This window comes from Aedes aegypti, chromosome 2 (genome assembly GCF_002204515.2).
Source record: "Aedes aegypti strain LVP_AGWG chromosome 2, AaegL5.0 Primary Assembly, whole genome shotgun sequence".
In the NCBI taxonomy this organism is placed as follows: Eukaryota; Metazoa; Arthropoda; class Insecta; order Diptera; family Culicidae; genus Aedes; species Aedes aegypti.
In genome coordinates, this window is record NC_035108.1 from 153,324,230 (window position 1) to 153,347,064 (window position 22,835).

At 37.8% G+C, this 22,835-nt stretch overlaps 1 protein-coding gene across 1 annotated transcript; it reads right to left on the bottom strand.

Annotated features, from left to right (window-relative positions):
- Window positions 1-268: 268 nt before the first annotated feature.
- Window positions 269-22,522, bottom strand: LOC110675143. Its single transcript, XM_021839524.1, has 3 exons — window positions 22,193-22,522; window positions 1,001-1,241; window positions 269-288 (listed from the first exon to the last, which is right to left on the bottom strand). Exons 1-3 carry the CDS (start codon window positions 22,520-22,522, stop codon window positions 269-271), a joined length of 591 nt encoding a protein of 196 aa, XP_021695216.1.
- Window positions 22,523-22,835: the final 313 nt, after the last annotated feature.

Sequence of the window (22,835 nt, forward strand, 5' to 3'; positions counted from 1 at the left end):
CTTCTTTTTGACGAAATTGTTGCATATTTTGTAAAAAAAATCAACTTACCAACTATATATTTCAGAATTTTGAACAGTTCACTACACGTAATCACAAAAATTTCAAGTCGTGAATAACTCTGCAGCTAGCAGAAAGGTCAAAACAGTTATGGCAAAATCGCTACTCTCCACTTCTTGGCAACTATAAGATGCAGTCCAATACGTGCTGAAATGTGTGAGTATGGATACGCATTTCGTTCTTTTATTTTTGTCATTAATATCTTGATGCTTACAACGATACATTAACATCTATAACATATAATTGAAGTTAAAGAATAGTTTAGTGCATAAGTTATACAAGAAAATTTAATTTTATGTTACGAAAAAATGTAAAACCTATCATAGTGTCCGGCTTTCGAAGCGTCCGGCAATTCGAATCAAAACGGTAGTAGCCTGGTTTACTTTGATCTATTTTTCCCGCCAAGAACACCACTGTTGCCTGCCGAATAGTTGGTGAAGCATGCTACATGCAAACCCATTTTATGATGATGAATAACAATTTATCCTGACGTCCAATCAAAATGTGGTCTTCGGCAAAGTTGTAGCTGGAAGAATTTGACATAAGAGGAGTTTGTTCAGTTTCCCATAAAATAATATGACGAAGAGATAGAGGGCTGAACACAAAAGGTTGGCGTTTTTCATAGTAATCTCCATATAAACTTCAAATGGCTTGTGCACAGTTAAATTTCTTCCGAATCATTTCAAACTTTGGGAGGATGCTATTTACCATATTAAAAACCGTTTAAACATAGGGGAGCGAAAATTTCAAAATTTGCATCACTCTAATACACATTCTAGTGGAATTAAATGGTACAGTACTAAATTCAGGTTTTCATTTATTTATGGGTATTACACTAAAAAGCTCGAAGATTTATTAACAAAAAAGTTAAAGCGATTAAAATATATTTTATGGTAAAAAGTGATGCTATCGGCAGAGGGGTTAACCAAAAGAATTCCTTACCATGCTTGTAATTCCCGTTCTGCAGCTCATCGTCGATCAACGCCTGGATGATGTTGTTACACGTCGTAGTATCGTTGATTCCTGCTACAAATCGTGGTTCACCCCGGATCCAGATCGGTATCTCGATTTCATCTTCGGAAGTTCCTTCGTCGTCTGCGTGGATACTCCCCAGTTCAGCCATGGGCATCTCGTCTTCATCGGTATCGTTGGCCGAATCACGATAGTAGGTCACCGGGTTCCTCTGCAACGGAATCGAAACAATAGCAATGGGAAATTATTGCGATGCCCGCAAAACGAAATATAAATGGGATAATTTTTAAACTGTTCAGCAAGCAACAATGCAGATGTGATCGGAATAATAAACCAATGAGATGAAATAACCATACTGCCCACCAGATAAAACAATGTCCATTACGGCACCATCCAGCAGTAACTTTGAAGCAACACGATACACTGCACGCTACGTTTATCTAATAATTTTTATTTTCCTACCAATCTACATCGGAGATAGAGAAAGCAAGTAGCCCTGCTGCCGCACAGAGGTTCAGGTTTCCAAAAATGTGACAAAATCCAATTTGATAATATCTAAGATAGGTAAGAATGTAGGTTCAGCATTCCCTGATGCACATTTATTTCTGTCTGCAGCTAAGCTTGTTAAATCAACAGTTATTATTTAAAGTGTGTCACAACCAAATGGACCTTTTATACATATCACAAAAATCGTTACCCGCCGCTCCCTACGAAGAATTTTTTGTTCAAACTTGTTTCCAGGGCATAGGGATCGATTAGAGAAAATTTGTCGTGCCTAAGCAGTAGCTTTTCGAAAAAGTTAAGTCACTCAAAATATATGGAAATGGTAACTGTGCCCAACATAAGGTCTTCCATTATAAATCATGTTCAAGAGCACTTTTCATAACTGAAAATAATGAAATATTGAGAATTATTTGGACCACTGCGTGCGGGCCTGACCGGACAGCCGAAAATTTAATTACCGAGTTGAATTCCACCCGCACCGGTGCATTTGTTCAACATCACGGTTATGATGGCGACGAAGTGCAATTCATAAACGAAACCGAAAGGCGGCTGCTAGTTTAATGAGATGGCGCAATAACAGAGAAGAAGAGAGGAGCCTCATCTCGAGCACTCGAACGGGAGGTAGTTCGCGTAATGCGGCAACCTACCTTGGGTTTTCCTCTTTCACCCAAAAATTGAAGACTCTTAATTGCTGTCTTCATGAATCGATGGCCTTGGGTGTTAAATGGGTTTGTTATGATGCGAATTTGACTGGGTTTGATGATTTTATTTTGGGCAACACAAGATTTTTTTTCTGATCGTCATTTCAAGAAACATCGAAACATCGAATGAAAACCGAAACTAGTAGTATACCATTTAATCCCATTAGTCTATATACATTTTTATAGTACACTAAATAAGGTTGAAACTTTAGAAATGTTCGATGTCCGTGTGATATGGGGATATTTCCGAACACCAGAAGAAAAACCTGGCTGTGGATATTCGGAAGAGCACCAGAAAGTTATTACCAGAATCCTACTTAGTACCGCAGTTGCCAACAGAGGGGCTAAAGCACCAAACATTGCCGAATGATTTGTGGAGGTTATTTTCACGGTAAGAATGTATGTTGCGTGAAAGAAGTTACTAAAAAGTTTGTTAGAACAATTTGCGAGAAGTATAATAAGTTCAAGACGTCTGTCTATGATACTGATTTCTTATTTGAATAATTGCAATGTTCAAAACTGTTTATTAATGTAAAGTTCAAAACCACAACTATGGCTGAAGCAGTACAACTTGACGTCAAATTTACTATTGAAATTTGCACCACAGATAACAGACGTTGAAGTTCGATTGCAAAACTGTGTAAGACAATTAATGGTCATATTGAATGGTAACACAAGTAGCAACATCGTGGTGGCGCTGTCATCGCTAAGTTCCCATGACGATGTCAGTGGTGAATATGAAATATTTCAAGATACTGATATTCGCCACTGATTGACGTAATTCGCTGTGTGGAGGCGCTAGTAATTGTAAGGAGTTTCAATTTGAATATTTACATAGGTTTTCAGAAAATTTTTGTTCTAGCATAAACATCTGTTATCTTTGTTTGCACTATTGGAATGGCGAAAAAAAATAGTTGTTTTTTACAGTTTATAGCAAAAAGAGCACGGTTTTTATTGAATCCCAGCTCAAAAGAGATCAAAACTGGTTCGTTTATGTAGTGGATGGATATTCGCCTGGAAGTATTGGTGAAGTTTCTATTATCACTCATAGGCGTATAAAACATAAACTTTGAGTGTCTCTTTTCTGACAAATAGGCATACATATTATGAAGCTTCAAGCAACTTACGAAAATTTTCTCGTAATAAGTCTTAATTTTTTTTCGTTCGAGTTTTCTAAACATTGTTCGAACGAATGTTTTTCAATCCTGGGTACTGATCCATGGGCATAGCCAGGATTTCAGGGGAGGGCAAGCGACTTTAAAAATTTATCCACGAATTCACACTAGGGTAGGTGTACCAGTTATGGCCATAGTGGTTCCTATTTCGCCATACGTGATATCTTGTATGCTTTTACATTTTGAAAAATCTTTTATGTTTTAGCAGTAAAATTAAGGATAAATCTTGATGTTAAAACATTCAAAAAGATTAAAAATGTAAAAATTATCCAAATTTTGCATATGGCCAAACAGGGAACCACTATGGCCATAACTGGTACACTTTCCCTATTTGTGCACTCTTTTTGAACGAAACGTTCAATTATAAAGGACATCTTTCCTGCTTTTGCTTTTACAGTATGACATGTGGGGTTCAAAACAGGTCTTGGTTCAATTTTTGACCAACGCTTTGGAAAATTCCAGATTGAAAAAGTTTGAAAACTCGAATGGTAGAATTACTACTGACAGGAAATTTCAGCATTGCCAGTTAATGAAATGAAATATTTATAAAAAATACATCCTGTTCTTCCAAAAATTCCCTAAGATTGATTCCACTAGCATTTTTTTCCAGAAAATCTCCAGAATTTATCCAGGCATTAAGCAAGTATTCCTATAAAGAACTAGACAGATAATCCCACAGGAAAATGTCTAGAAATTCCTTTAGAGATTTTTCAAGGATTTGCTTTGTAGTTTACCCTTTGAACAATTTACTTTGCATCAACAGATGTTATGAAGTATTTTCACTTGAATTCTTTCAGGAATCATACTCTGATTTTATCTATGAAATTATTCAAGAAAACTGTCATTGTATTTTCTGGAATCAATTTAATTTTTTTTCAAGAATGGTTCCAAATTTCGTCTAACTTTTTTCTGAGCTATCTTTAAAAAAAAAAAAATCTTTAGATATTACTCTTGATAATTTTTCCGTGACTTTGCCATTCTCTGAGATATACATTTCAGAATATGTCTCTGAAAAAAGTTTTTGTTCAGAATGTCGTACAAAAACTATTTGTGATTTAGATAAATAATAATGAATCGAAAATTCATACAAGTACTTCTTAAGGAAACCCCTCTCCTTACTCCTCTAAGGATGTCTCCATATTTTTTCCTAATATGCCATGCAAAAGCTTATGGAATCCAAGAAGAAATTGCCTTTGAAGTCTTAAGCATTAGATGAAGTAATGACAAAATCTCTGAAATTGTACCTAATGCATGTTTGGAAGAATTCCTATTTGAATTTTTAGAGCAAAATCATTAGTTTGTGCCTAGAGAAACCACAAGGTTTATTTATTAAACATTTATACGTTAATACGAGTTGTATTTCCTATTTGAAATTAAATAATATCACTTGATCTCTTTCTGATTGAATTTTAAACAAAATCTCTTGGATGTTTTCGAATTTTCCATAACATTTTTCGGGGAATTTACTGAGAATTCTTCAAGAGGGAATTCGTAGATACAGTTCGTTAAAAAATCTCAAAAGGAGTCGCAAAGAATTTCCTGGAGAAATTTTGGCATGAATTACCTTATGATATTTGTGTACAATACTATTCAGGAAGAAATTCTCAAAGATTTTACAGGAAAAATATCTAAAATTTCTGAAAAAATACAATGGTATTTAAAAACTATGTTAGGCAAATTACTTCAAAGAATCTCTAGAGCAATTTCTTAGGGAAACTCTTCCTAAGGCAAGATGTTTTTAGTGCAATTTTTAATCGAATCGATGAAAAAAAATATTCCTGTACGAATGATTTGGTAATCTAAGTAGTTTCTAGTGGAATGGCTCAGATTACTCACATAAAATTTAGTTCGGTTTGAATCATAAATAAAATTCAGAAAGAGAATTTGTTACAGAAAGAGAATTTGTTAAATTTCTGTATGAATCTCTAAAAAAGAATGAAAGAAATTCTTTACTAAATTTGCAGAAGAGTTCATCCTTAACATAGACATGGAGGAACCCCTATAACTTCTCAGTATGTTTTTTTTACTGGAACTCTTGAAGCAATTAATGAAGGAATTCCTTATATTTTGAAGAAATTTTTGGTAGAATTCTGAAGAAAGTCATTTTTACCTTCTCGCGATCCTGCTATGAGTATGATAGTATCTGCAAACGAAATCAGCGACGTTTGAAAAAAAAAAAAACTTTCACAATTAAACTCTGGGCCTTATGAGAAAAATCTAAAATTTTGAAAAACAAACTTTTTACTTATGGTTAAAAAAAAAGAAAATAAAAATATAGCTATAGGCTCACTAGTTCAATTGAAAATCATGTTGCTCAGAATTTCGAAAGCATTTACATTCAAGAATGTCGATTATGGAGTTTTTTAGCTTATCGTTCTTGGTTGATATATTTGACAAATAATCATAATAAATCTGTTCAGCTGGGACCGATTTTGTAACCGGACAAAACTATTTTTTTGTAATGCATTTTTGGAATTATGCTGGTTTTTTTCTTCCAAAATTCAAGGAATCGCTTCGTGAATCTTTTCAAGAGTTCTAGCAAAAAACTTACTGAGAAGTTTATAGGGATTCCTAGAATGGAACCTTCGGGAATTCTTTAACATACATACCTCAATATAATCTACGCACTCTCTCTGAAGTTTTTTTTTTCTTTTTGCAAAGAATAGGAAACATTTGAGATGTCCTTTGGAAAAATGGTTCAAGAACCTAATCAGAAGCAGTTCAAACGATATGATTTGATTTCAAACAGAATTTTTGTATTACTAATTGAATTAGACTCAGATATTTGTAGCGTGTTATGGCCCAACATTTCAGCCAAAAATAATATTATTTCGTAGATGAAAAAAACGAATTTAGTACTATACCATTTAATTCCACTAGAGTTTGTATCCTTTGACAGATACGCGTATTTCGACCTCAACTGTAAGGCCGTCTTCAGTGTCGTGTACTAGTCTAGTACAAACTCTAGTGGAATTAAATGGTATAGTACTAAATTCGGTTTTTTCATCTACTTATAGGTATTCTACTAAACAGCTCGAAGATTTATTATCAATATTATTTCGATTTCCGAGCTAAGAAAAAATACACAAAATACCAAAAGGTACCCCGTCTAAAAAGGGGGTTGGGTATTAGAGGGTTAAGAAAACTTTGGAGAAGTTCTTAAAAGAATTTCTGGAGTTTTGTTAGAAAGAAGTCATTAACAATAGCCTGGATGAATTTTTGTATCATTTTTGGGAAAATTTATGTCGAAATCGCCTAATGGAATTTCTACGGAACCTGATCAAATCAGTGTTGTAAGCAATCACGGTTGTCCACTAGAGTGATGCAAATTTCGAAATTCTTGCTCCCCTATGCTTAAACAATTTAAATTATGGTAAAAAGTATCCTCCCAAAATTTTAAATGATTCGAAAGAAATTTGACTGTGCACACGCCATTTGAAGTTTATATGGAGAATACTATGGAAATCGCCATCCTTTTGTGTTCAGCCCTCTATCTTTTCGTTATAATATTTTATGAAAAAGTGAACACACTCTTCTCATGTGAAATTTTTCCAGCTACAACTTTGCCGAAGACCACATTTTGATTGGACGTCAGGAAAAATTGTTATTCATCATCATAAAGTGGGTTTGCCTTCAGTAAGCTTCACCAACTATTCGGCAGGCAACAGTGATGCTCCTGGCGGGAAGAATAGATCAAAGTAATCCAGGCTACTATGTTCTACAGCAAAAACGCAGTGTTGCTCTGAAAGTAATTGAATGATCATCTCAGCATGGTTTATACTTTGGAATCAAGAATAACAAATTATCCTTACGTCCCAATAAAATGTGGTCTTCGGCAAAGTTGTAGCTGGGAAGATTTTACATGGGAAGAGTGTGTTCGCTTTTTCATATATTATTATGACGAGCAGATAGAGGGTTGAACACAAAAGGTTTGGCTTTTCCATAATAATTTCCATATTAACTTCAAATGGCCTGTGCACAACCAAATTTTTTCCAAATCACTTCAGATTTTGGGAGAATGATTTTCATCATAATTGACATCGTTTAAGCATAGGGGAGCAAAAACTTCAAAATTTGCATCAGTCTATTGTCCACACGTTTTCGTTGATATTCGACAGCCTTTGCCTTCAGCATTCACAACAAAAGCAGTCAAACGAACATGCGAAAGAAAACTGTAAATTGAATGCAGCTGACCACGATGGCATCACCACAAAACGGTTCAGGTTTGATTATTACTATCTGTTTTCATAATAAGAACAGCTTCCACATTCGACATAACAATCAAGATCAAACTTTTATTGTTGCGTATGATCGCACATCTCTGAAATCTATACAAAATTTGTGATTCATTTGAAAGTCATCATGTCAGACGACATTCATTCCACAGTCGTTGTATTTCTCGATGTTCATTCTACCGATCGTGCTCTGTGTGAGTGGTGACGGTAGCGGATAAGTGTAGAAAAAACACTGCTGACCATGGAAGCGAAACGATCGTCGTTTCAGCGGAATTTAATGTTACTATTTTGGAAGAGTTGCTTAAGAAATCTCTGTAGAAATTTTGGTGATCTGGAAAAAACTTCCTGTAGGGAATACTGATAGTTTTTTAGTTTTTCTCTGAAGAAACTGAAAAAAATCTTTCATGAGTTTGATTAAGATTCTCCAGAGGAATTTCTCTAAAAAGCTCAGGAATTTGCTCAATGGGAGAAGCCATGATGGAAATAATGACAAGCCATAGTAAAAAGATCAGAACTAATGTTGAAAGAAATATATAGAATATATCTTAAGAAAAAAGTTAGACCAAGTTTGATAAAATTCTTCAACAAATCTGGAATTGATTCTTGAACATACATTTACAGGATCCCTAAACTAATCCTTAGAGAGAATCCATGTGTAATTCCTGTAGAAATTCAACATGAAATTAATGCAGACATCTGTTGAGGCGTTGCAATTTATTTAGAGGGTAAACTAAAAATAAATTCTGGGAAAATCTTAGAAAGCAGACAGTTTCTGGTGAATTTTTTTTCGAATTCCTTGGAGGAATACTTGCTAGATACCTGGAAAAATTCGGGAATTTATTCCTGCAAGAAATGCTGATGAAAGCAATGTTAGGGAATTCTTGGAGGAATGAATCCGTATATTTCGTTTCAATAACTGACTAGGTTTTAATTCCCGGTCAATAGGACATCGCCAATCAAGCCAATCAATTGATTCACCTGAAATTCTTGTTAATCTGTCAGTATACGCACCAGAATGGTCACTCCGTACAAGAAGTTTCCTACATCTCCCTGCTCGGACAGTTAATTACGGATTACATGACCCTATTCGATACATGGCAGCACGCTTCAACAGGCACTATCACCTCTTCGATTTCGGCTTGACAACTTCTACATTTCGGCAACGGATTGAACGAGTGTTACGCGAGGAAGAACTGGAAGATATTTGATATTTGTTGGACGTATTTATAAAGTGTTAGAATTAAGTTATTCGTTGTCTATGTCTTCAATATGCGTTTCAAATAGTTGATTTTTTTTTTTTAACTCTAATTGTTCATTAAGACACATAGTCAGATGAATTAACAAATATACAAATACAAGCAAAAGAGCGTGGATGTCGTTCATAATTTGACGTTCCGTGCAAAAAGAGTGCAAATAGTGTGATCGTTTTGCGTAAAACTCGCGAATGAAGGTCGCTTGCACTCCCTCCTTTGACAAACCCTGGCTACGCCCAGACACATTCACTTGGACTGTGGCGCGATTTTTTCGGAAATTGACTGAGATGCGGGTGTAGCACTTCAACGAAGTGACCTAGCACCTGACGGCAACGAAGATGATGAGAGATGCACTCCTAATGAAGTGCATAAGTGATGTGTACCTCTCACGAATGGCCAGCGAGAACTGTTTCCACCAGCAGCCTTGTAGAGAATCAGTTGAAAAGGTGTAAAACGGTTGATTGGATAAGTGGAGTTGGATGATGATGATAACCTGTTCCACTATGAATGTGCGTACGTATCTGTAAATAATTTTGCACATGTGGCCCTGGTCATTACGAGAGACATCTTGAGTCGGTCGATGATATTCAAATTGAGTGGGCGTGTGCCGTATGTAGTACATCAATGACAAACTCTGATTTTTTTTAGGAAGGTACTTAAGTGTATCGTTCATCATTTCAGATGAATTATCGCATTAGGCAACACATTTTTCCTTGAATTTCAATGACAAAGACCGTGCGATATTGGTTTCATTACTATTATAATTCCTTTTGAAAAGCCTTCGAATTGCATAAGCTCTTGAACTTCTCTTCATCTGAGCTACCAAAATGCTGCGGGAAAGTCATGCTTTTTTCCCAACCGACCATAACCATCTCTTCCTCAGACAGCATGAAATCTAGTGATCAGCAACGAAACGCGATTAGAGTCAGATATAGAGCTAACCACCATAGTGTCTGTTATCATTTGAACAATCAAACCTATTCATTTTCTCTTCCCTCCCCCGAATGCCGGCCGGGTGGTTTGGTGTCGGGAAAGACCTTACGTGAAAAATAACAGCAATAAATCTGCGGGCTGTTAATGTTTACCACTGTTCGGTTCCATCATCGCCGGTTGAAAGCTGCTGCAGCACGGGCGTGGCTGCAGTCAGTCAGTTGTGCAGCCAGCAGCAGCGCCCAGCTAGTGAAAATTCTCTTCAAGCAGAAACAGTGGGCAGACATTCGCTTTCATTAGTTTTCACCAACACTGTCCAGGGCCGTGTGTAGTAAGTGGCCCTTTGGGTTTGGTGTTTACTGTTTCTAAAATGGAGATAAATGACGACAGGACGAAAGTTGCTGGTGTTCCCTATGTTCTTGTTAGACAACATGGTGGGTACCAAATCCTTGCCAAATCTAAGGATTTACAAAGTAAGTTTTAGAATATTTATTTCATGCACATATCCACGGATGTGTGGACATCACGGTAGACACAACAAGGTAGGCTATTCCCACGTGTAAACAACGATTTTCAATCAAAACATGTGTCGTCATTCCTATCGTCAAGCATGAGGCTTACAGGATAGTAAAAGGAGCAAGCCTTGCTTTCTTTTGCACTCGTTCGAGTTTGCGATAGGAATGACGTCACTACCAAATATCATTTTTCGCAGTATATCCTAATACAGTCATCTCTCCCTTACTCGATATTGAAGGGACCATCGAGTTACAGAACATAAAACCAATGAAACTGCGATCCAAGGGACCATCGAGTTAGCCATGAAAATGAACTTTTACTATGGTTCTCTAACTCGATATCGAGATACGGAATATCGAGTAAGGGAGAGTTAACTGTATTTACCGTATTAAGATATATCCCCAAACCATATTTCATCACCAATTAGATCATACGATTGAAATACTTGAATTTCTGTTAAATATCACGATACTCCTTCGGAAATTGCATCCATTCAGGCATTTTCCTCGTAATTCTTGAAATTCAACTATTCATCATTTCTACAAATATAAAATTGTTAATAATTTAGCAGGCATATTTGGATTCATGGAGCTCAAATTTATTATTGAGGATTTTGCCCTCTAATAGACTCACACCTAAATAATTTTGTCCAGCATTATAGAAAACAGATAAGAAAAACCGCTAAAAATGTTATTACGGTAATGAATAGGAGTATTTCTCAATATGTTGAATTTTGAGGCTATCGGCGAAAACTGGCGACGCCTCCTATTCTTCTTACACAGTGTGTTTCGTAGAACAAGTTTATTACAAAAAAATAGGTAAGTCTGAAACATCTCCACAATAAAGTTTAGGTTTCTCGCGTTAATTTGCTGCTAAAACCAAAATAATCGGTCGGGGGGTCCAGAGTATTTTTTTTTGTTTGATTTCGAGAGACTTGCACATATGTTTGAATTTGCCTATCTATGTGTTTATGTACATTAGGGCGGTTCAAAATTAAAAAAATGGTTGAGAATTCAATCTCACATATGTTCCTTACTATCCTTACTATAAAAATAGTGTTCTGTGAAATTCGCAGCTTTCTAGGTGGTGATTTAAGGTGGCCCAAAGACAATGTAGGATTATATGGAAATTACTATGAAGAAATTTTGAGGTATGTTCCAAACACGCTTGTACTGTAATGTAAGTACAAACTCCTTATCCCATTGTAAAAGCTCTTTCTTAAAACCATAATAAAGAAATTTGCTGAAGAGAGAAATTCAATTCAACAGATAGCAGAAGAGGTATTCATGAGTTTGTTTGCTATTATTTAGCTTAACCCCTATACCGGCAGCTTCATTTTTTCAGCACAAAAATATATTTGAATCGCGATAACTTTTTTGTTTCTCTATATTTTTCCACCATTTTTTCACAACTTCTCAAAAAACTCTTCTACCTTTGGAATCTATGTCGGTATTAACCATTGGTCAACTGGTTTTAAAAATATTTCGGTGTTCCTTGGGGGACCTACACTTCCTATATAAAATTTCAATATGATGTTTTATGAAATTTTCAAGATCTCGTTACGGCTAGAGTTGTACTTAAAATATAAAAGCTCATTGCTCAAAAACAGTTACACCGATTTGTTTAATTTCTTCACAATAGACTTTCATCAAAGTTCAATTTTGAAAAGCGAATAACCGAATATGAGAAAAAATCTGTAGCCAAAGATAATTACGAGAGTTATGGCTATGCGTCGGTCCCCCAAGGAATATCTCCGACTATAGATGACCAATGCTCAAAACCGATACAGGTTCTGAAAATAAGAGAGTTTTTTGAGAAGTTGTGGAAATTTATTTCAAAAATATTGAGAAACAAAAAAGTTATCGCGATTTGAATATTTTGAAAATATGAAGCTGCCGGTAGATGGGTTAATATGGGGTTATAGTACTGCAAACAAGTACAAAAATCCCAAACCCATTTTAGCCTCATAATCTTTTTTTCTGATCTTTTCATAAGCACTGTGCCATTAAGAAAATAACATAAAAAATATAAGATTTGAAACATCTCAAATACCATCCAAATTAGCGTATTTTTCAGCACCATGGGGCAAGTATATACATGCCTTATAACAAGGTTTATCACATGCGAAGCCCTCTACTAGTTAATTCGAATAGCTGAAATTGTGTTGTTTGAAAGGCGGATAAGTCACTTTTGTATCTAGGGGTCATGCACAAATTACGTCACGCTCCAAGGGGGGGGGGAGGGGGTTAAGCCATGCGTGACAAGCCTTACAAAATTATCGGAGGACTCGAGAAGCAGACAACCGGTAACTCACTGGTCACTCGCTCAATAAAATGTTCAACGCAAAAGGTTGTCAGGTTCTCAAGATACAAATCTACAAACAAGGTCTTGAAAGTTCGAGGTTTGATATCGAGGCATCTTCACCTATTAAAAATTTTTCCTAATAACTTCTTTCATCATTATGACCAATTAAGGTACGATTTTCAAGGTTTTTCGTGGACAATAACTAAAATGACGTTTGAGACAATTTTGCAATTATGCGTATATCATATGTCATATATGCTTATTACAGCTCTTTTGAGCAAGAACAACTTTACCTTCCAAGCCAAGGTGTTCAAATGGTTCGATTTTGCAGTTTGTCCCGTATCTATGTTCAACGCAATGTGTGTCGGTACAAAAACACATATCCATGAATACTTGACACAAAATAAAAAAAAATGTTCTGGACCCCCCGACCGATTATTTTGATTTTGGTCGCAAATGAAAGAGCAAAATGTAATTGTTTTTAGTTCGAAATTTTAGACTTACCTATTTTTTTGTAATAAAGTTCATCCACAAAGACACCGTGCTTATTCTTCGTTTTCCGGACATTACGTCCGGAACAGAGCCAGCCTCTCGGGGTGACGCATTTCGCATAAGGACGTTTTGGCATAAGACGATGGGTTTTCATGGGATTTGTTCTAATTACGTCTGATTGTTTATAGTATATAAAATATAAAATGTTGCATGCTATTCCTAAACTCGAAGATATGCCGAAAACTCATTCTGGCACTAAATAAACATTATAGAAAAAAATTCCTATTTAATAACATATTTATTAACTAATTAAGCTGAGAACCAGGCTTTGTTCTAGTAAGGAAGTAATGCCAGAGAAAAGAAGAAGCGGAAGCGTAATCAGTTTTCAGCGGTAACCCCAAAACTCAACACGTTGAGTGAAAACCTCGTTCTACTAATCAAAATCTCAATTACGCCAATTCAAAATGGCCGCCAGATTGTTTCAATCAAAATAATACTCTTATTGCTTACTTGATTCGAAGAAAAAAAAACCAAAGATTGAAAACTTTGTTCTTTGTTGTACGAAAAATGATGTTTGCATTGATTGCACTGGGCTGCAAATGGTGACTCGACGGAGTCCTCACAAGTTCCTACCTCATGCTTCCACGCACATAACATATGTGGAACTTGGAAGAGAAAGCGAGTCGGAAAGTTGTACCCACTTCCAGCTGCTGGCAAGTGGTATATCTAGTATAGAAGACATCGAACTGTCATTGCTAATGGTAATTTTTTTCTGTCAAGCTTTTTCACGTTTTAAAACAGGAAGTTTTTTGATAGGAAATAATATTTTCGAAACGATCAGATTCTGTGGTTATGAAACATGAATATTGGATAATTCATGTTTCATAACCACATAATCTGATCGTTTCGAAAATATTATTTCCTATCAAAAAACTTCCTGTTTCATAACGTGAAAAAGCTTTTTCTTTACAAAATACTTCTATTCATTCACCTAAAAAATACAATATGCTAGAATCAACATATAAACCTTTAACATAGACACAATAATCTTGGATACGAGTGGTGTAAATGTAATTCTAAAGTTATATCATAAATAGTTACAGTCATCTCTCCCTTACTCGATATTGAAGGGACCATCGAGTTAGGGAGGTATCGAGTTACAGAACACAAATCCAGTGCAACTGCGATCCAAGGGACCATCGAGTTAGCCATGAAAACCAACTTTTACTATGGTTCTCTAACTCGATATCGAGTTACGGAATATCGAGTAAGGGAGAGTTAACTGTATTTCCATTCTCTTCGTTGCTACTCTGGATATATGTTCTCTTTGATTCAATTCAATACAATGCCGATTGATGTATTGGTGGTATAACTCTTTTGACATTTCGATGTCCTTATACCGGCATGCAAATATTAAAGTGGGTGCCACTTTTTGAGCTCGAGTTCCACATATGTTATGTGTTCCACGGGTCGCCAGCTAAGAGTTGCGTGCTTAGCTGGTAGTGCAACTTGGACTCTGTTGTCCTTCTGACTTCAGCTAGATTGAGGAGGTGCGTCCACCGAGCGGCTGTTCACGAAGAAGGGGCGGCTCAAACAGCGTCTGACTGGCATCCAGCGGAATCTTAGGTGAAGCTTTCCCGGAAGCTAGAAGGGCTGTGAAAAATTTTGACCCTAATAACTCAGTTCTTTATGAACCAACAAGAACGATTTTAGTATCAATTGATCAAACATTTACCTGCACATCGATAGCACTTAGATAGTTTTTAGGCACCTCCATAATTCATATTAACATTGGAAGTTTTCTCGGTAAAATAGTTTGAAACATAGCAGTATGATTAATTTATAAACGGGACATATTGTTTATTTACAAATGGCTATATGATCTTTGTAACCTTGGCAATAAGATATTCACAGAAGTTCATAACAGATTGCCTCGAGTTTTACAAGATTGTCTGAACAGTTTCACAAGATTTACTCAAGGACTTCAAACTCTAGAAGACCTCGCAAAGCATAGTATCTATTGATATTTTATGGGACATTCTGATTGGGTTCTCTTATAGACCGTGGGATAAATTCGTCAAAAATTTCTCCTAGAACTCTCTGAAAAACTTATTCGTCAAGTAACTTCGCAGAAACCTACCAATGATCAGACATTAGAAATATCAGACATTCATATAATGAATGGAAACAGTGAAGTTTTTTCAATCCTGTCGATAACTGCCAGGAAACAGAGGAATTTTTCGAAGATCTCATCAATAAACCTTCAAAATCATAACTGACTAGGATTAGGCAGCAAATATTAAAAATAATCCTATGGATACCTCTAGAAACGATCCCAGTTTCACTTTCAAGCTTACACTGCAGAAACATTGAGCAACGTCTAAGAAATAGAATCAGAACGACTGTGTGCAGAGTAATTAATTCTCGTGTGCAATTGATAGTTTATCAACATTTGTGTTTTCAAAGCTCGATAACGTGGAGGAATCATACAAAAAGATTTGTTATAAAGCCTAAAATGTCCGTAGTATGAAAAGAAGAAAAGAAAATTTCAATAATATTTGATACATCAAATTTTTTTTGTAACAAAAGTAGTATGAGATATCTTACATTTTTTTTATCAATTAATAAAATTTCACTTATTTTCAATGGCTTCGTGGACCCCCTGAAAAGTCGTCACAGCTCCCTAGGGGTCCACGGACCACCGGTTGGGAAACCCTGCCTTAGATGGTAGCCCCATCACGGCGGATAGTGAGCTTTAGGCTAACTGTCCCCGAAACTTCAAAAAATGTTCAAGAAACCACCAAAGAAAGATTACGAACTGATGTAACGACAACGACTTTTAGGGCGAAACAATGTATCAAAGTGGCGAAACAAAGGGGCCTTCCTTAGCCGAGTGGTTAGAGTCCGCGGCTACAAAGCAAAGCCATGCTGAAGGTGTCTGGGTTCGATTCCTGGTCGGTCCAGGACCTTTTCGCAATGAAAATTTCCTAGACTTCCCTGGGCATAGAGTATAATCGTACCTGCCACACTATATACGAATGCAAAAAATGGCAACTTAAGCAAAGAAAGCTCTCAGTTAATAACTGTGGTGTGTGCGTTTAGAACACTACGCTGAGTAGCAGGCTCTGTCCCAGTGGGGATGTCAATGCCAAGGAGAAGAAGAACGGACACGGATTGGAACATGGAACGTACTAACCCTAGCCCAGCAGGGTAAACCGGAACAACTCGCCAACGAGGCGCTTCGGATGATGCTTGAGATCCTAGGACTGTGCGAAGCCCGTTGGGCAAACTTTGGTGAACACAGAATATCATCGGGAAAGATTCTGCCATATTTTGACCTGCGAAGTGAACACTAGGCCGCCCCTTATTTTTCTAAAATGCGAAATGTTATAAGTTCGTCATTGTAAAGTGCTCGTTTTGGAGTTGAAATCTAGGGACTTGGAACAAATCAGGTAAAAATTTGAAGTCCGTACGTGGACGCTAAGTGGTCCCCCAAGAACGGAAGTTAAGCGCTCATGTAAGCGGGACAAACGAACGCCGCAGCAGCTGGCGACATACGTCTTCTCTACGATATCTCATGACGCCTTAGCGGGTCAAAGATGAATACGACGATACCCGTTAAAGATACGACTGGACAGCTGTTAACCGACCCCGCTGACCAGCTAAAACGCTAGTTTGAGCACTTCGAACAACTTTTTCAAGTACCAACCCGGCCACCAACACCTCAGCATGATCCGCATAGGGTTCGGCGTATTAGACGCGTCAACACCGAAGCCCCATCACTGCAGGAGATAGAAACAGCCATTCAAAGTATGAGATCTAACAAATCCCCTGGGGTCGATCGCATATCAGCCGAGATGCTCAGAGCAGACCCTACAATATACGCTCAACTGTTGCATCAACTGTTCCGTAATATGTGGGACACCGCGAATTTTCCGGTCGATTGGATGCAAAGTGTGTTTGTAAAGGTACCCAAAAAGGGTAACCTCACTGTATGCGATAATTGGTAGGGCATCATACTGCTATGTATTGTTCTCAAAGAATGCACAGTGATTCCAAACCGGATCCAGGAGAACATCGATGCGACTCTCCGTCGGCAGCAAGCGGGATTCCCTGTCGGACGATCCTGTGTGGACCATATTATCGCGCTCCGTATCATCCTGGAGCAAGTCAATAAATTCCAAGAGTTCCTGTATATACGAGACGAAACGAGTCCCTGTAAGTACGAGACCTCTACGTGCAAAATATTGCGCAACGGGGTCTTGTCTGAACCCATCCGGGTTGTAGCTGGAGTGAGACAATGATGTAAACTATTACCACTACTGTTCCTCATCGTAATTGACGAGATCCTGGTAGGCGCCACCCAGACAACCAGAATATACGTATAACGAAATCACCTTTTGCGTTATGCGATGCTTATATGCGCAAAGTTTCACGTATAAGATGTTGCGAAAAGGCCTTATACGTACAAAAGTGGGGCGATATATGTGCATATTTTATATGATGAAAAACAACATGCAATGCGAGTGTGTAAATTTTATTGCGATTCAGTCTGTACTCTTATGCGACTTAATTTATGATAACAATGTTGATTTGACAGCTGCTACGGATTGGTCCGACTGACTTTGTACGTGCATACGGGATGAAACGAAATGTACATATGAACTCAGAAAACAGCGTTTTATGCGAGGAAACTCATCGATCAAAAGATATAATCCACCATGTAGTGCGGGTGTGATGAAACTTGTGTAAATAAACGACTTTGAACGTACACTGTTATGCGACTTCTGGTTGTCTGGGCATTGACAGTGAACAAAACCGAGGGCTGTAGCAGCCTATTACTATGGAGCTCTTAAATGACCCCGATTTGGCTAATGATATTGCTATCCTAGCTCAATGGCGCTCTGATATGCAGAGTAAGCTCCTCAGCAGCAGGTCTCAACATCAACGGAAACAAGACCAAATCGTTGGATATAAACACGGCCAGCTCTTCCAGCTTTACAGTAGCCGGGCAAACAGTGGAGAACGTTGAAAACTTCCAATATCTTGGTAACCAATTAGCGTCTGACGGCTGTACCAAGATCAAAGTAGGTGCTCAGATCAAGAAGGTAAGGGCTGCTTTTGCAAGCTTAAGAACTATCTGGAAGAACAGTCAAATCAGTGAAACGTGGTGTGTATCAGCGGAGAACACTAAACGGCTGCAGATGCCTACGGTATATAATTCGGGCATGGTGGCCACACAACTGGATCTTTAATGCTAAGCTCCATCGTTGGTGCCACCAGCAATCGATACAAACCGAAATTCGACAACGAAAGTGGGGGTCGGTCGGCCAAACTCTACGTCGGGAAGGAAACGAAATCTGCAAACATACGCTGGATTGGAATCCAGCAGGACATCGCAGCAGAGGCAGACACAGAAGCTCATGGCGGCGCAGACTCAACAAAGAAATAAAAGAAAGTCGACAATAATTTGACCTGGGCGCAGATCAAGGCGATAGCTGGCAATCGCCCAGGATGGAAGTCTTTCACGTCGGCCCTATGCTCCAGAATGGGTGCCCAGGACCCATTAGTAAGTAAGTAAGTAAGTAAGTAAGTAAGTAAGTAAGTAATTGATTGAACTTGTCATATTCGTCAAAATCGTTCGTGAGCAAATACCATTGCTCACCTAGCTTTTGTAGTCTATCTTACTCAGTTTTTTTCTCAGTTTTCCGATGGTGATCTCGGAACTCAAAACTAGCGGTACACTAAAGGTGAAAAACGGGTTTCCTGATGCAATTCAAGTTGGCGGCCAAATTCAAAATGGTCGCCAAAAGCTTCAATTGAAATCTATAACCTTCCTCTACGATGCTACTAACTTTGTATGCGTTCCATCAATTTGAGAAGGTTCCATCAATTTGTGAAGACCACCCTTTAGTTTTAGCATATACTAGCGATCAGTGACATAACATTGGAATACTAACGAGGCGGCTTGGTTGCAGCGAGAATTGCTCTAATTAGCTCCACTTTATTAGGATTACAAGCAATTCAAGTAATTTGCCAATTTGCCTCGCAAGTCAAAATGCTCAAACAAAATTTCATTAAATTATAGGGTAAATGTACCAATAATGGAGGTACTAAGCACGATTGAACTTCATTCAACCACCTAAATTCAAGAAGCGCAATTAATGTACATGTTAATGTTGTAACGGGAAGTAACGACCCTTGACTTAATGAGAAAAATGATTTCATCGCAGTTATCCACGGCATGTCAGTGAAAAATAATACCTCCACTATTGGTACACTGTTCCATTAGACTGGCCCTTAAACAAAAAAGTTGTTAAACTCAACGGGGCACCCCCTAGATATGAGCCTTAGGGTAAGAGTAACGCTCTCTCAAAATTTCAACTCAATTGGTTGCTCCACCAGCTGGCGCATTCGATTTGAAGTTTGTATGGGATATTCGTCTCAAATATATTGAAAATTGATCCTATGTCACTGTTTCGTTCCGTATACTTATTGTTCACGTTCAAATAAGCCCAGAATGACAAATACACTACTTGATACCCTAATGAACATAATTGCAGAAGGTTGTATCTGGATTTAATCTCATTTTCATTACTCTTTCAGTTGTTGAAAGTTAGGCTTAGATCAGCACTCCCGTACAGTCACTTATATGCATGCGACATGTGCCTCAGCTCGCCCAACGTCATAGGTGGCTATGATGCGATTAGTGGCTACCTCCAAGCTATGTTGAAGAAATACAAGCAGTATTGCATGATATACTTCAGATGGTTAAAACACCAACTTTATTAATTTTGATCATGGTACAATCTTCTACAATATTCTTCGCTATTATATCAATTAGTGTTTTTGACATTCTGGGTCCAATTGAACGCGATCATCAATTTTCCTGAACCAAACAGTAGATGATGTGCTGTTGCTCATATGTTTGAGCTGAAAATCCCATATTAACTTCAATTCAAATGCGCCAGCTCATGGAACGACCAAATGAGCTGAATTTTTCAGAAAGGCTTCCTCAAACCCCTAGAAATAATCCTGGGGGGTGCCCCGTGGAATCATACAACTTTATTTTTCTCCCATACTGAGCTGGGCCAGTCTACTGTTCCATTAGTTGCGGTATATTTTTAGTTTGTGTTCCTATAGTTGCGGTATCCGTTGTTTTCTTATGGGACCCTCCACTATAGGAACACTTTACCGCAACTATTGGTACAAGCAAGAAAAGTTTTAGCAATTTTAGTGATAATTCATCAGTCGAAGCAATTTAAATGCTCTTTTCAACTATTCCGTGTATCAACAAGCCAATACGTCGATTGGCAGGGTCGGTTCTGTGGCTAATGTAATAAAATCAGTGAAAACGACACTACAGCAACTATAGGAACACCAACAACTAAGGGAACACTTACCCTAGACTGGATTCTCTCAAAATCCTGGGCATTAATTGCACACAGTACTGGGAAGGATTTAAGCAAATCTGCTGTCACAAAGTTTTGCTGACCTGGAATTTAGGGAAAGTTTGGGCAGGGTTTCCACCGAATCTTTGACTGAATCCTTGATGATGAATTCTTAATCTGCGACATAGTTATTACAAAATTCTGGGAAGGGATTCTAACAGATGTAAGAGTTTATATAAAACTATGGACATAAATTTCGAAGAATCCTGAATAAGGTCACAAAATAAATCATGGGCAGGAATCTGATAGAATCCGGAACAAAATTCCGAAGCTGTTTTTTTTTTTATAAAATCACGAACTTTATTCTCGTAAAATTAAGAGCTAGATTGGACAAGGTGCCTTAATTATGAGCACATTTCTCACAAAATCCTCGATGGGATGATCAGCAGCAAGTATCTTTTTTCAATTTCTAAAAAAAAAAGCTTTCTTATTGTTTGCTTTTGCCCGCTTTTACGGAAACGGATATGTCCACTACAAAAAAAATTGCTCGTCAACGAATACTATTTCTGAGTATTTCTCCGCGGTTCAAAAAGGTTGGGTAGGCCTGAGTTAAGCAATCGATGATTTTCTTTAACTGCTGTATGCTTAGCGATTAAAAGTGAAGTTACACTCGCTTCGCTTCCAGGTACAATTTTTCACAGATTTTAATTCAGTTTGTTACGTCTTTTTTGGAGCAGCGAAAGTGACAATGACATTATACCGATTTATGGTGTGAAACATTCTTTAGTCAATGTTGTCCCGGTGAGAAATCAAATCAGGCTTGCAGTTTGCAGGTAATCATTTTGTTGGCGCCATCGGTCTATACGTTTGGCCACGATGTTGGCGCTTGGAATGTCAAACGGTTCATTTGGACTGGGGGAAGTAGAGGAGCAGGAGGAAAAATACACAACCACCCCATCCCAGTCACTATCATCGTTCGGAGCAAGGTGAATCGGTTTTTATTTATATCGGCTTTATTTACGCTCTCATCGATCAAACAGTCGTTGGAACGCGTGATTGAAGAACAGCACTGCGCCTTCCCATGCAGGAAAAGGGTGGCTTCTGCTGGAACGGGATGGCGAGCATTTTCCAAGACTGCAGAGTAGGGTGTGACTTAGTTTTAAGTTCTCAAAATAATAAAATTACTGTAAACTGGTACTTGTTAAAGACAAATTTGATGTTCTATAAATTTTTCATAGATTTAATTTCGACAAAAAAGTGCTAAGAGATACAAATTAGACTGGCAAATAACAAAGATATCGAAGGTCATATTTTATAAATTGAAAAGTCACCTCCAAGTCGCTTATAACACCAATATTAATATTTATGGTCCAAAGTTTGCAGTTTCTCTTTTTATATGATTTTAATTCAGTAGAGCCTACAAACTTTTGGTTTTGAAAACTTTCAAAATATGCACCCTGCTGCAGTGGGCAACACAATCGTGCGCTGTTCGCAATCTCCGGCCCATTCTTAAATTTTAAATAAACTAACTTTGGATAATTTAGTTATCGGAAGCTTGAGGCTTTCGTGCTAACTGCTGATAAACAATGGTGAAATTATAGCGTTGAATTCTAAAGCAATGTCCTATCCCAAAGGAAAGCGGGCTGCGATTTGTTACATACCGAGTCACGTTTCACCGCACCCTTTTCGGTGCCCTCGCGGTGGATTCCGGTTTTTCCTCCTCGGGAAGTGGAAGCCAGGACTTCCGACCTAAAGCCGCCATATGGTCCGAAGGAGGCGATCGATTTCGTAACGTTGGGCGGCGGAGGCGGTGGCGGTGGTGGCCCATCAACCGAACTGGAACTGGAACCGGCAGGTGACGCACGCCTCCGGTGGCTCGCCCTTGCCGAAGGTAGGATAGGGCTGTAGCTGCTTAGTTCCTCGACTTCGGCGGAGACGACTGAGGTTGCTTCGGCGTTTCCGTGAATTAGCGTAGAGTTTTGTGGCGCCATTTTACGGCGGATCTAGAGGAAGAACAAGTGAGAGAGAAAGAAAGAATATTTAATCAATAGAATGTTGCACTGGCGGAGAAAGTTTTTTTGTTTAGGTCTTTAGCCAGTAGTTTGACGTAACATGGATACCTAGAATAATTGTAATATGTACAATAGCACTGTTGGTTGGCGTGATTTGCTTAATAGTATGGTTCGTAAGAAAACGAAGAATATAAATTAGTCTGAGTATAGTCTGGGTCTCAATGTGGATATTGTTGAATCGCGGTAACCAATGATTTACCTATTTACAGATATCAATGAATAGGTAGAAGGC